The sequence below is a fragment of the Carcharodon carcharias genome, chromosome 13 (genome assembly GCF_017639515.1).
Source record: "Carcharodon carcharias isolate sCarCar2 chromosome 13, sCarCar2.pri, whole genome shotgun sequence".
Classification (NCBI taxonomy): Eukaryota; Metazoa; Chordata; class Chondrichthyes; order Lamniformes; family Lamnidae; genus Carcharodon; species Carcharodon carcharias.
The window spans coordinates 30,776,889-30,789,291 of record NC_054479.1 but is presented as its reverse complement, the minus strand read 5'-3'; the positions used below and the strand labels follow the sequence as shown (position 1 = coordinate 30,789,291).

The window sequence follows — 12,403 nt, the reverse complement described above, 5'->3', positions numbered from 1 at the left end:
TTGGCTCCAATTCTCTGTCAATCTGTAATATTTAATCTGACCCCTGCAGAGCATAAACATGCCTAGGGTTTCCTCACCCTTAATACATGAAGATGTCTGCAAACTGGGATCCAATCAAACTTCCGTAAGTTTGCATTTAACACCATAAATATGGCATAAAAATGTTCATGGCAAAAGTAATTTATGTTTGTAAACTTACAAATGATTGCTGTCATGCCTTCATTAAAATGTTGAACAGGGCCAATTTATATTTATGGAACTATAACATAATCAGAGGATAACAGTGGAAGGAAGGATCAGCATATCAGAATCTTCCAACATATTAATTCTATATTTAAAAAACAGTTTAGAGACTTACCTGACAATTCATTTGGCAACGTCATACAAGCCAGAAGGTCCCATGTTCAATTCCCACATCATGACGAATACTACAATTGACTACATCCAAGGGAAAATCAGCCAAGTCCTCCATGTTTTATCACTATCCAGTAAACTTTCTTGGAAAGTACAGATGTCTGCTTTCTGACCTTGCCAAACCTTCAAATGTGTGGTGAAGTCTCCTATTCTGAAATAGCCTGCCAATACTTAATGTAGCTTATAAGTGAATGGCCACAGGAGAGTACCAGCACCCTTGAACCCCCACCCTGCTGCCATTGGAAGGAATAAAACAATTCCAGTTCCACTAATACCAGAGTCATGCAAACAAGCAGTGCTCAATTCTGATAACTAAGCTACAACGTTAACATAGGAACAGGAGATGGCCATTCAGCCACTCAAACCTGTTTCACCATTAATCTGTAACTCATTTCCATCTTTGTTCTATATTCTCTGAAATCTTTATCCAACAAAAGCCTATTTATCTCTGTGAAAAAGGTGCTTCCTAATTTCAGACATAAATAGCCTAGCTCCAATTTTAAGATTATGCCTCTCACCCCAGCAAATAGTTTCCCTGTATCTGCTTTATCAAATCTCTGTCATTTTAACAATCTCAATTAGATTTCTTTCTAAGTTTGTCCAGCTTAGAGTAGACAGGTGGGGTATGGATGGTCAGATACAGAGGAAAGAAGTCAGAGAGGGCTCCTGTTCTAATTTTTTTTTCAGGGGAGAGCGCGAACGCAGTCCCCCACTACCACAGATGTTGCAGTCGAGTATCCCGCATTTGGGGACATCGCAGGCATCAGCACACCTGAAGTGCAATGGGCTAGCCTCATCCTGGGAGAACCACCTTCTTGATCACAGTCTCTTAACTTTTTTCCTGTGGCCCTTTCTGGATAATGAATTTCAGATGAGGACACAATTGGCTCAACAGTGCTACTCCTATGGTTGGATACCTGCTGACACACACCATCTGGGGTCTCATGTAGAATGGCTGTTTATGTAGGATATCGAAGGAATACTGGTTGCAGAGCACCTACAGGAGAAACGTTTGGTCAGAATTGGGCTAAAGATGAAAGAGCACTGCTAAATGTTCATAGATGATTGCTATTGAAGTTCAACTAGTAATCAGAAAATGAGTGGAGGTAGAGGTTATGGAGGTAATGATTCAGGCGGACAGATTCATGGACATAACTATCACAGATTGATGTAGAAAAGAGTAATTAATAAATCCCTCCCTCCCCAAAAAAGCATCCTTTAATATTCTTTGTTTTCTAGTCGCTTTGACTCTTATATTAACTATTCCTCCCAGTGGTTTCTTCTGATGACATCACAGATTTGGCATAGCTGGTGGTCTGCTTGTGAAAGATGAACGCCCTTTCTTGTGAAACAGTTGCAGAACAAAACACAAATTAAACTACTGAGGTAGAGAATAACAGTTTTTTTTAACATTTTTTGTAGATTGATTTTTTAAATTTATGTGCCATCTTCCGCAGTGTATTTTTCAGTGCTTATATATTTCTGCAGGAAGAGTTCATTCAAAAGTAACCTGCTTTGATAAGCAGCTACTCACAATGTTTTTCTGCTACAGTGTTAGCAAGGACTTGAACAAACTGGTGATAATGGAAATAGCTTTAAGGAAACTGATAAACGAGAAAAAAACTTGAAAACGGACCATAATCTAGTGTCTATGTATCTTTCCAATTGCTGATAAGTTGATAATTTGGAGCCTATCTAAAATGTGACTTATTTGGCCTTTACATCGAGTGTTTTGAGCTCATAAAGATTTCTTTACCATCACTAACCTACACATACCAAATATTGTGAGATAGCAGTACAAGTCAATGAAAAACTACTGAAAGTTCCCACTGTCCAAATACTCAGAAGCTTAGGACCACATCTATCTGGTTTCATCTGCTTGCAGGGATGTGTATAGCTAATATCACAAATTTGCTTAGGATGGTGGGGGCGAGATGGTGTTGCTTATTACTAAATCCTCATCAATAAGGCAGCCAGAGACTTCATTCAGTATACTTCATTATATTAATAAATTCAAAGGGCTTCACTTTCTCCCTTCATTTTAAATTATGCCCCAGGAAGTAGTATACTGTATTAGCTACCTGATGCACAGCTTGACATTATAATTACTCACAACTCAGGTATGTATAATTATCCTCAGACACTTGTGCAAGCAAAAATTAATCAGATTAGGGTTTAGGGAAACACGGTCTGGAACATAAGCACTGTGTGAAGTCAAATGTGTTGCAGTACCCAGATTTGAACACAATATGCCAGTTGTGGCCAAACCAGTGTTTTATCATAACTTCCTTGTGTGATTACACTATGCTGCTTTAAGTCCAGGATCCATTGTGCTTTTTTTAAATCGCATTACCAAACCTGCCCTGCCACCTCAATGAATTGTAGGCATAAACCCCCCCAGTCTCCCCTTTCTTCTTTAGAACTCTTCCTTTAGTTTATATTGCCTCTTGTTCTTCCCACAAAAATGTCTTACATCTGGAACAGCTTGGCTAGAAGCATAGAAAGTTCTGGAGCACAAGTCTTCAGTACTAGTGCTGGAATATTGTCAGGGCCCATAGTCTTTGCAGTATCCAGTGCCTTCAGCTGTTTCTCGATATCACATGGAGTGAATGGAATTAGCTGAAGACTGGCATCTGTGATGCCAAGGACCTCCGGAGGAGGCCGGGATGGATCATCCACTGAATATCAAGGGGTGACGGTTTGATTCTCTCTTGTTGGAGATGGTCGCTGCCTGGAAAATTAAAATGAATGCATCTATTATCTCAGCAGCCACTTTTTTTAAGGCCCTAGAATGAAGTCCAGCAGGACCTGGGAACTTGTCAGCTTCGAATTCTAATAATTTTCTCAGTCCCCTTTCCCTGGTGATTGTGAATTTTTTTAAGCTCCTCCCTCCTTTTCACCTCCTGATTCACAATTATTTCTGATTGTGTCCTCTACAGTGAAGACCGTTGCAAATTGCGGTTAATTCATGTCATTTCCTTATTTTTCATTATTACATCCCCTGACTCTCTCTCTAGAGGATCAACACTCTACTTACTTGGTTCCTTTTTAAATAACTGCAAAAATTCTGTTTTTATATTTCTAGCTAGCTTTCTCTCATACTCTAATTTTCCCTCCTTATTAATCATTGAGTCATTCTTTGCTGTTCTTTATATTCTGTCCAATCTTCTGGGCTGCCACCTACCTTTATGGAATTGTATGCTTTTTCATTCAACTAGATACTATCTTTAACTTTCATAGTTAGCCATGGGTGGGGTGTCCTTCCCTTAGAGTCTTGCCAAAGCCACAGAAGATTTTAAGTTTTGTGTTAAATTTAGTAAATGGTATGTATGTTTCATTGAAAACTCATTGAACTTCATATTGAAAATGATATTGAAAACAATACTGAAACCCTACAAGACCTTCTCCATGTTAAAGGTGTGACACTATACAACACTGCTACTTCACATTTTATGATTCTATACCATGTGACAGAGATTAAGAGATTTCACAACCTAGGAAGACAAAAATCACTTTGTCCTGCTCTTGCACAAGTTTCCCATCTATTCACTCAGGTCATAGTGGAATTACCAGAAGACCAGGTTGCCCACAACTGGGAAATACAATATGTAGGGAACCAAAAGAAATGAGAAGAGAAGTCACATTTCAAAGGGAGAGAGGAAGTGGCAAATTGTACATTATCAAGTCAAAGTCAAAAAAAGGCAGGGTGGAGAAAACTAAATTAATAATAACATGATATGGCACAGGAGGCAGCTATTTGGCCTATCGAGTCACTAGTGACTCTTTCAAGCAGCAAACTTGTTAGCTTCATTTCCCAGATCTTACCCAATATTGCTGCGATTTTTCTCCAAGTATTTAATTATCATTTTGATATCTACAATTGAATCTGTATCCAACTCTCAAACATTGTGTTCCAAATTCTGACCATTCAAAAAAATAAAAAATCCTTTCTGGTTCTTTGCCCTTCAGCCTTTGGAAACAATTTGTCCTCATTTACTCTATCTAGACCCTTCATGATGTTAAGCAAATCTCTCAGCTTTCTCTGCTTTAAAGAGAACAACCCCAGCTTCTCCAGCCTATCCATGTATCTGTAATCCCTCAAGCCTACTGTCTAGAAGAACAAGGCAGTAGGTGCATGGGAACACTGCCACTGAAAGTTTCCATTCAAATTACACACCATCTTGACTTGGGAGTTATAGCCCTGTCCCTTCATTGGCAGTGGGTCAAAATCCTGGAACTTCCTAATAGTACTTTAGGTATCCCTACACCAAACAACAGCTCTCCACCACCTTCGAGAAAAAGGGATAGGCAATAAACCCTGGCTTGTGAGCAACACCCACTTCACATGAATAAATAAAAAAAAACTCTTCTATTTCCTCTCTAAAGCCTTCACATTTTCCCTAAAGTTTGGGAGTCCAGAATTGGACACAATAATCCAACAGAATTGTTACCGCACAGAAGGCAACCATTTGGCCCATCTTGTCTGCACGATTCTCCAAATGAGCATCATGACCTAGTACCATTCTCCTACTTTTTCCCCCTAACCTTGTACATTCTTTCTATTCAAATAATCATCTATTGCCTTCTTGAATGTCTCAGTTGAACCTGCCTCCACCACACTTCCAGGTAGTGCATTCCAGACTTGAACCACTTGCTGTATGAAAAAAAATTTTTTTCTCATAACAAATTTGCTCCTTTTGCAAATCACTTTAAATCTGTCCTCTTGTTCTTGATCCCTTGACGAGTGGGAACAGTTTCTTCCTATCTACTCTATCCTTCATGATTTTGAACACCTCTATCAAATCTCCTCTTAGCCTTCTCCTCGTCGAGGAGGACAGTTCCAGCCTCTCCAATCTATCTTCATAACTCAAGTTTCTTATCCCTGGAACCATTCTTGTAAATCTCTTATCCATTCTCTCCAACATGATCACATCCTTCCTATAGTGTGGCGCCCAAAACTGTACACAATACTCCAGCTGAGGTCTAACTAGTGTCTTATATGCTCAGCATAAACTTCTGCTCTTGTACTCTGTGCCCCTATTAATAAAGCCCAGAATACTATATGCTTTATTAACTGCTCTCTCCACCTGTCCTGCTACCTTCAATGATCTATGCACATACACGCCCAGGTTCCTCTGCTCCTGCACCCCCTTAAGAATTGTACCCCTTATTTTATATCATCTCTCCATGTTCTTCCTACCAAAATGAATCACCTCACACTTCTTCGCATTAAACTTCATCTACCACCTATCTGCCCAGTCCACCAACTTGTCCTTGTCTTTTGAAGTTCTATATTCTGCTCCTCAGTTTACAATGCTTCCAAGTTTTGTATCATGTACAAACTTTGAAATTGTTCCCTGCAGACCAAGATCTAGATTATTAATATGTATCAGGAAAAGCAAAGGTCCCAATGCAAACCCCTGGGGAACTCAGCTACAAACCTCCTTCAGCCCGAAAAATATCCATTGACTATTATCCTGTTTCCTATTACTCAGCCAATTTTGTATCCACATTGCTACTGTCCTTTTATTCCATGAGCTATAACTTTCCTCAAGTCCACAAGTGTGGCAGTGTATCGAATGCCTTTTGAAAGTCCACGTACATCACATCAACAGCATTACCCTCATCAACTCTGTTACCTCTTCAAAAAACTCCAGCAAGTTAGTTAAACACGATTTCCCCTTTATAAATCCATGCTGGCTCTTCCTAATCAACCCACATTTTTCATGTGACTACTAATTCTATCCTGAATAATTTTCTCGAGAAGCTTCCCCACCATGGAAGTAAACTTACTCATCTATAATTGTTGGGCTTATCCTTACAACCTTTTTTGAGCAAGATGGTAATAATTGTAATTTTCCAGTCCACTGGCACCTCCTGAGTCTAGAGAAGACTGAAAGCTCATGACCAATGCCCCTGAAATTTCCACTCTTACTTCCTTCAAAATCCTTGGATGTATCTCATCCAGCTCCGGTCCCTCGTCAACCTTAAGCACCGACAGTTTATCCGACACTTCCTCCTTATTAATTTTTAATCCTTCTAGAGTTTCCTCCTCTATCACCATGGCCTCGGCAGCATCTGCTTCCTTGGTAAAGACATGCAAGTATTCATTTAACTCCACATCCATGCCCCCTGTCTCCATGTGTAGATCCCCTTTTTGGTCCTGCTCCTCCTTTTACCACCCTCTTACTATTTATGTGCCGATAGAAGACTTTGGGATTCCCCTTTTATGTTGGCTGTCAGTCTTTTCTCAAGATCCCTTTTTGCTTCTCTTAGTTGCTTTTTCACATCCCCTCTGAACCTTCTGTATTCCGCTTGATTCAGTTGTATTTTCTACCTGACACCTGTCATAAACACATATTTTCTTCTTTATCTTAATTTGTATCTCCTTTTTCATCCAGGGAGCTCTGGATTTGTTTGTCCTACCTTTCCTTTTTGAGTGAATATACCCTGACTGTGCCCAAACCATTTCTTCTTTGAAAGTAGCACAATGTTCAACTACAGGTTTTTCCGTGAACCTTTGGAACCCGTCTATCCGGCCAACCCTGTCTTGATCCACTGAAGGCAGCTGCCCCCCCAGTTAATTATGCATACTCTGGATTGCACAATTTCCTTTTCTACCATCATCATTGCGATACAATGATCACTGTCTCCTAAATGTCCCCCCACTGACACTTGACCTACTTGGCCCACCTCATTTCCAAGAACCACGTCCAATAGTGCATCCTTTTTTATTGGATTGGACACATCTGCCATAGAAAATTCTCCTGAACACAATCTAGGAACTCTTGCCCTTCTCCATTCTTTACAATACCATTGTCCCAGTCTATATTCGGGTAATTACAATCCTTCATTTCAATTACTCTATAATGTTTGCATCTCTCTGTAATTTCCCTGCAGATTTATTCCTCTACATCGTTCCCACTAGCTAGCGATCTAAAGACTACACTGAGCAATGTAATTGCACCCTTCTTACTCCTTAGCTCTAGCCAGAGAGATTTCATCTTTGACCACTCTGGAACATCCTCTTGCTCCAGCACTGCAATGTTCTCCTTTACCAATACAGCCACCCCTCCTCCCCCTTTTCTTCCTTTCCTATCTTTTCTGAACACCTTGTACCCAGGAATGTTTAATACCCAGTCCTGCTCTTCTTTGAGTCAGGTCTCTTATCACCACATCATATTTCGACATGACAATCTGTAACTGTTACCCTCCAATTCTCCAATCTTATTAACTATACTCTGTGCATTCATATACATGCATGTGTTGGCCAGGGGCTGCAGCCGAACTGCTGACACAGGCAAAAGAAACTTTTGACCTGAAGTAACCTGAGTCCAGTCACCAGCCTGAGCTGGCCGGAACCGGTTTGAAGTGGCTGAGTTTCTTGGAAAACAAAGGGAACGTGATAAGACACAAGTCCTTATTTAGGAAAGGAGTAACGAGGTAATGCTACCTAAGTTCTTGGGACAGAGCCAATGAGAAGATGCCACAGACTAGGCAAGCAAGCCTAAACCAACGGGAGAGAGGCAGCACAGCTTGAAGAGATAAGATTCAGTATAAGAATGGAGAATTTTGGGTGTGGAGGCTGCGAGAACTCTGGCGAACAACCATCGCAGAAGTGGAAGAACCTATGTCAGCAACGTAGAGACGCGAGAGAGAGAACGGAACGCCTGGCCAGCGTCAGCTCTCCTTTTCAGGTATTAGCTTTTATATTCTGTGACAACTCAGGGAGTGTCAGAGAAACCTAGTGGGTGTGCATTTAGATCCTAGTCTTGGGTATAAAACTATATAACCTGCTGTAAACTGCATTTCTATATTTAACCAGACTTATAAGCTATATGTAGATGATCTAACAACATGAATAAAGCAAATTGAGAGTTAAGAGAGAATTGACTCTTCTCCTCTTTGTACTAAGCCGATAACCGTTACCGGTGACCCTCCGGCAACACACAGTAATTCTGATTTAGACTTCATGACTGTCTCCCTTACTCCGACTCCAACTATTGACTTGCTATTCTCTATACTAGTGCTATCTGTCTTTCCCAGTATTTTGTACACCCTGGTATTCCTCTCTAATATTCTCTCCTGGTTCCCACACCCCTGCCGAATTAGTTCAAAGCCCCGCCAACAGCATTAGCAAAATGCCCTGCAAGGAACTCAGTCCCAGCTCTGTTCGGGTGCAACCTGAATGGCTTCTACAGGTGCCATCTTCCCCAAAGCCAGTCCAAGTGTCCCAAGAGTCTAAAGCCCTCCCTCCTGTATCATCTTTCCAGCCAAATATTCATTTGCCTTATCCTTCTATTTCTGTAATCACTTGCACATGGCACTGGGAGTAATCCAGAGATTACTACATTTGAGGTCTTGTTTGTTAATTTTTGACCTAACTCCCTAAATTTTGACCGTAGGACCACATCTCCCTTCCTATCTACCTCATTGGTATCAATGTGGACCACGACCTAATTACCCTCCCTCAGGAGGATGTCCTGCAGCCACTTGGTGACATCCTTGACCCTGGCACCAGGGAGGCAACATACCATCCTGTCTGTTCTGTTCCCCATATCACTATTGCTCTTCCACTCTTCTTCCTCCGCTCCTGTACAGCTGAGTAGCTCGTGGTGCCACAAACTTGGCTCTGACTGCGCTCCTGAGGAACCAACACCCTCACCAGTATCCAAAACGGAAAACCGATTTGCAAGCAGGATCCCAGGGTACTCCTGCAGTACCTGCCTGGTTCTCTTGGACTGCCTGGCAGTCACCTATTCTCTTTCTGCTGCATGCTCCTAGCCTGCGGTGTGACTACCTCCTTGAACGTGCTATCCACATAGCTCTCAGCCTCGCAGATATGCCACAGTGACTCCAGCTGCCGCTCAAGCTCCGAAATCTGGAGCTCAAGTTTCTGCAGCTGACAGCACTTCCTACACATATGGTCGTCTAGGACATCAGCAGTGTCCACAACTTCCCACATATTACAGGTCATGCATTCCACATGACTGAGCTGCCCTGTCATGGTCTTGTCTTCACTTCCCTTACGTTAACTTTAATGTACTTAGGTTTATTTATATTACTTTATTTTACTGGCCCTGACTTAAATTTACTCCCCTATTCTAAGTATTTCTTATTTAAATCCAATAGGTGCTTCTTTAAAGATAATACGCTTTTCTAAGTTAGAGCTATTTAAGGACACTCCCTAACAGCAGTTTCTCACCAACCAATGAACTTATGGTTTTCCTGTGATGTCACTCTTTGTTTCTTTTTCTTCAAACCCAGCATTCTAGAGCTAAAGCAGCTGTCTCCTGTATAGCATCACCCCCACCCGGCTCTCTAAAATCCTCGCCGTCTCCGGGTACGTTCTCTAAACAGGTTCTCTCTGTCTCTCTCCTGGGTAAAATGGTAGATATAGCATAACATCCTGCATTAGTGTTTCCATAAGGAAAAATAATAAATGACATTAAATCAAAATTCACAATTGCAAATCTCATTCCATGCAGTACTTATGAGGAATTCACTGTTCAGAAGTTTAAGGTTTTTCCACTGCATTTTAGATGCTGTCGATTACAACTCTTAAGTGGTGTTTGTTACCAATGAAAGAAAGAAATCCAGAGCAGGCTCATGCCAAACTGTCCTAAAGTTCATTAAACTACCTTATGTCAGAAACCTGAAGAGAAAACACAACAGAAAAAAAAACCCAAAATAATGCTTTCCAGAATATTTTATTGATTTCATTGTGAATCCATGGCATCAGCAAGATAAAATAAAGCTGTGTAGCTTAGATGAACTCATTGACGCATGTAGCAATTTGTAGGGTAACACAGAAACTAATGATGTTATGCCTATGGTACTTAACACTACATGGCCACATCGAATTAGACAATATTCAATAAGCTGCAAGTATTTTCATGGTACATTGCACATTTAACAAACTGACACAAATAGTTTATGATTCTTCAAATACGAAAAAGTACATCAACTAAACGCCAGACCAGAGTTTAATCTTATGTTTGCACATCACTATATTTGGCGGTTTTAATAATCTCAAGGAATGTAGAGCAATAAAACACCAAGATTAGGCATTATATAGTATTGTACTCTTACACCTTACATTATAAGAAAGGAAAGATTACTTGATCTAAGTGGGTTTATAATAGCACTTAAATACCTTAACAATTGCTGCAAATCCATTGTGCATTGATAATTATAGAAAAATAGCAAAATAGCTGGATTATACAAGAGCAGCAAACACCTATAACTCTGGTTTGTAGTCATAGTTTCAAGAGGATTCACAAAACCTCTTGTAAACCAGCTTAAATTTACATTCCTCAAGATTAAGGAAAAAAAAGTGCTAGAAAGTTCAATTAGAAAATACATATTGTGTTTGTAAGGTATCATGGTTAACTATCCTGCTTGCTACAGTATAAATGGCATTCTCAACTTGCATGGAAAACATTTAAAGGGCATATTTATACCTAGTCACAATTTCTTCTGCTCACCTGTATTTTATATGTACATAGTAGAAATGTTGCAAATAAATGAATACACGTGTAGAGTGTTTTAATCATACAAACGTATGGCAGCACATAATCCATTCTGAGCCAAAAACCTGTTTGACTTAATTAATTCCCCACCACAGGTGCAGAGTTAAATTAATTCAACTAATTCTAATGAACACCTTCCGTGTCAAAGCTAATCTGTGCAAAAGCTCAATCTCTCTTCCTTGCTACTGAAATTCACTGTTACTTCAAAATGAAATGGGAGCAGAGTAGTATCTGACCAAAGAAACACCTAGGAATAAAGTCCTATAAATATCAACCTTAACTTGGAATGGAAACCGAGCAGAAATCTTTACAAGACTACAGAAGGATATGGTTTACTGGAAAAATATTGTAAAAATATTTACATTTTCCCCTAAAAAAAACATTTAGTCTGCTGATGACAGCTAACAATTCATTCAATTAGAGTTTAAAGAGTTAAACAAAAACTCACTAAAGATGAACATATTAAGCAAATTCTTCCAAACTAGTTTCACTAGCTGATAATTTATGTTCCTAGTTTTGGCCAGTTCTCTGAATTGTTTAATCACATAAATAGTGAAAACACAATTCGATACTTTTAAACTTGTACCAACTTCTCATATTTAAAGACTCCATGTTAACCACACCTTGTCAAAGGCATTACGTATAAACATACACCATCAATAGCTCCACCTTGCCATCTAAAAGTCAGTTATCTTATGGAATGATTCAAATGTCGAATGATTCTTTTTCCAAGTACTGGAGTGATTCATTTCATAAGTATGTGTCCTGCTCAGTTTCTTCTGAGCTGAGACTTAGTTCAGACGGTAGTTGAGAGTCCTTTTTTAGCGATGATTGTTTCAGCTCTTCTGCAATATCTATTGGTTGGGTAACATTTTGTTCATCTTTTAAAATTCTATTGGTCTCATCAGGGGCAGATCCATTTGCCATGGATTCTACTTTTCCCACCTTTTTCTCCTGTTTCTTCTTTTCTTTCTTTTGTTCTTTTGAATTTTTCTTATCCTTTTTCTTCTTTGAATTGCTGCCTGAATCAGGAGACACAGGAGGGGAGTGTATCACAATGGAAGGCATCTGTACCAATGCTTTATGAGAATGAGGCTCAGCCTCATTGATTGCTTTAGCACCATGCAATCTAGGAGGAGGCTGGTACTTGAGGTCACCATGTGTGTCCTTCCACTTCCTTAATTGAATTAAATGTTCTTTTTCAACCTCTCTTTCTGTGATGGGGAGTTCGATTATCTGTTTTAAAAAAGTACATAAAAAGGTATTTTATTCATATTTGTGTACCCATTATAGTTTTTTTGCATTGACAAGAGTACTGTGAGTGTTCCGGTCTCCCTCATCCTTCAGATCAAACTTTAAACCCAAGGCCTCATCTGCCCTCTCAGGTGGGCAGTAAAAAATCCAATGCACTACACGTACATTGTCTCAAAGCCACAACCTCGGGAGGGAGTCCATGC

The 12,403-nt window shown here is 39.9% G+C and overlaps 2 protein-coding genes and 1 non-coding gene across 3 annotated transcripts in view; all 3 read right to left on the bottom strand.

Moving 5' to 3' along the window:
• The window catches only part of LOC121285533 (BRCA1 associated protein), a 73,009-nt gene that overhangs the window by 44,923 nt on the left and 15,683 nt on the right, over nucleotides 1-12,403 (bottom strand). The window lies entirely within an intron of this gene.
• On the bottom strand, nucleotides 1,099-1,254 carry LOC121286595. Its single transcript, XR_005945009.1, has one exon. It is a non-coding gene; the product is annotated as a U1 spliceosomal RNA (small nuclear RNA).
• tbc1d10ab (TBC1 domain family, member 10Ab) overlaps nucleotides 10,109-12,403 on the bottom strand; it is a 63,610-nt gene continuing 61,315 nt past the window's right edge. Inside the window, exon 9 of the mRNA XM_041202066.1 lies at nucleotides 10,109-12,182. Coding sequence (XP_041058000.1) covers nucleotides 11,697-12,182 — 486 coding nt within the window. The 3' untranslated portion in view covers nucleotides 10,109-11,696. The remainder of the gene's footprint in view (nucleotides 12,183-12,403) is intronic.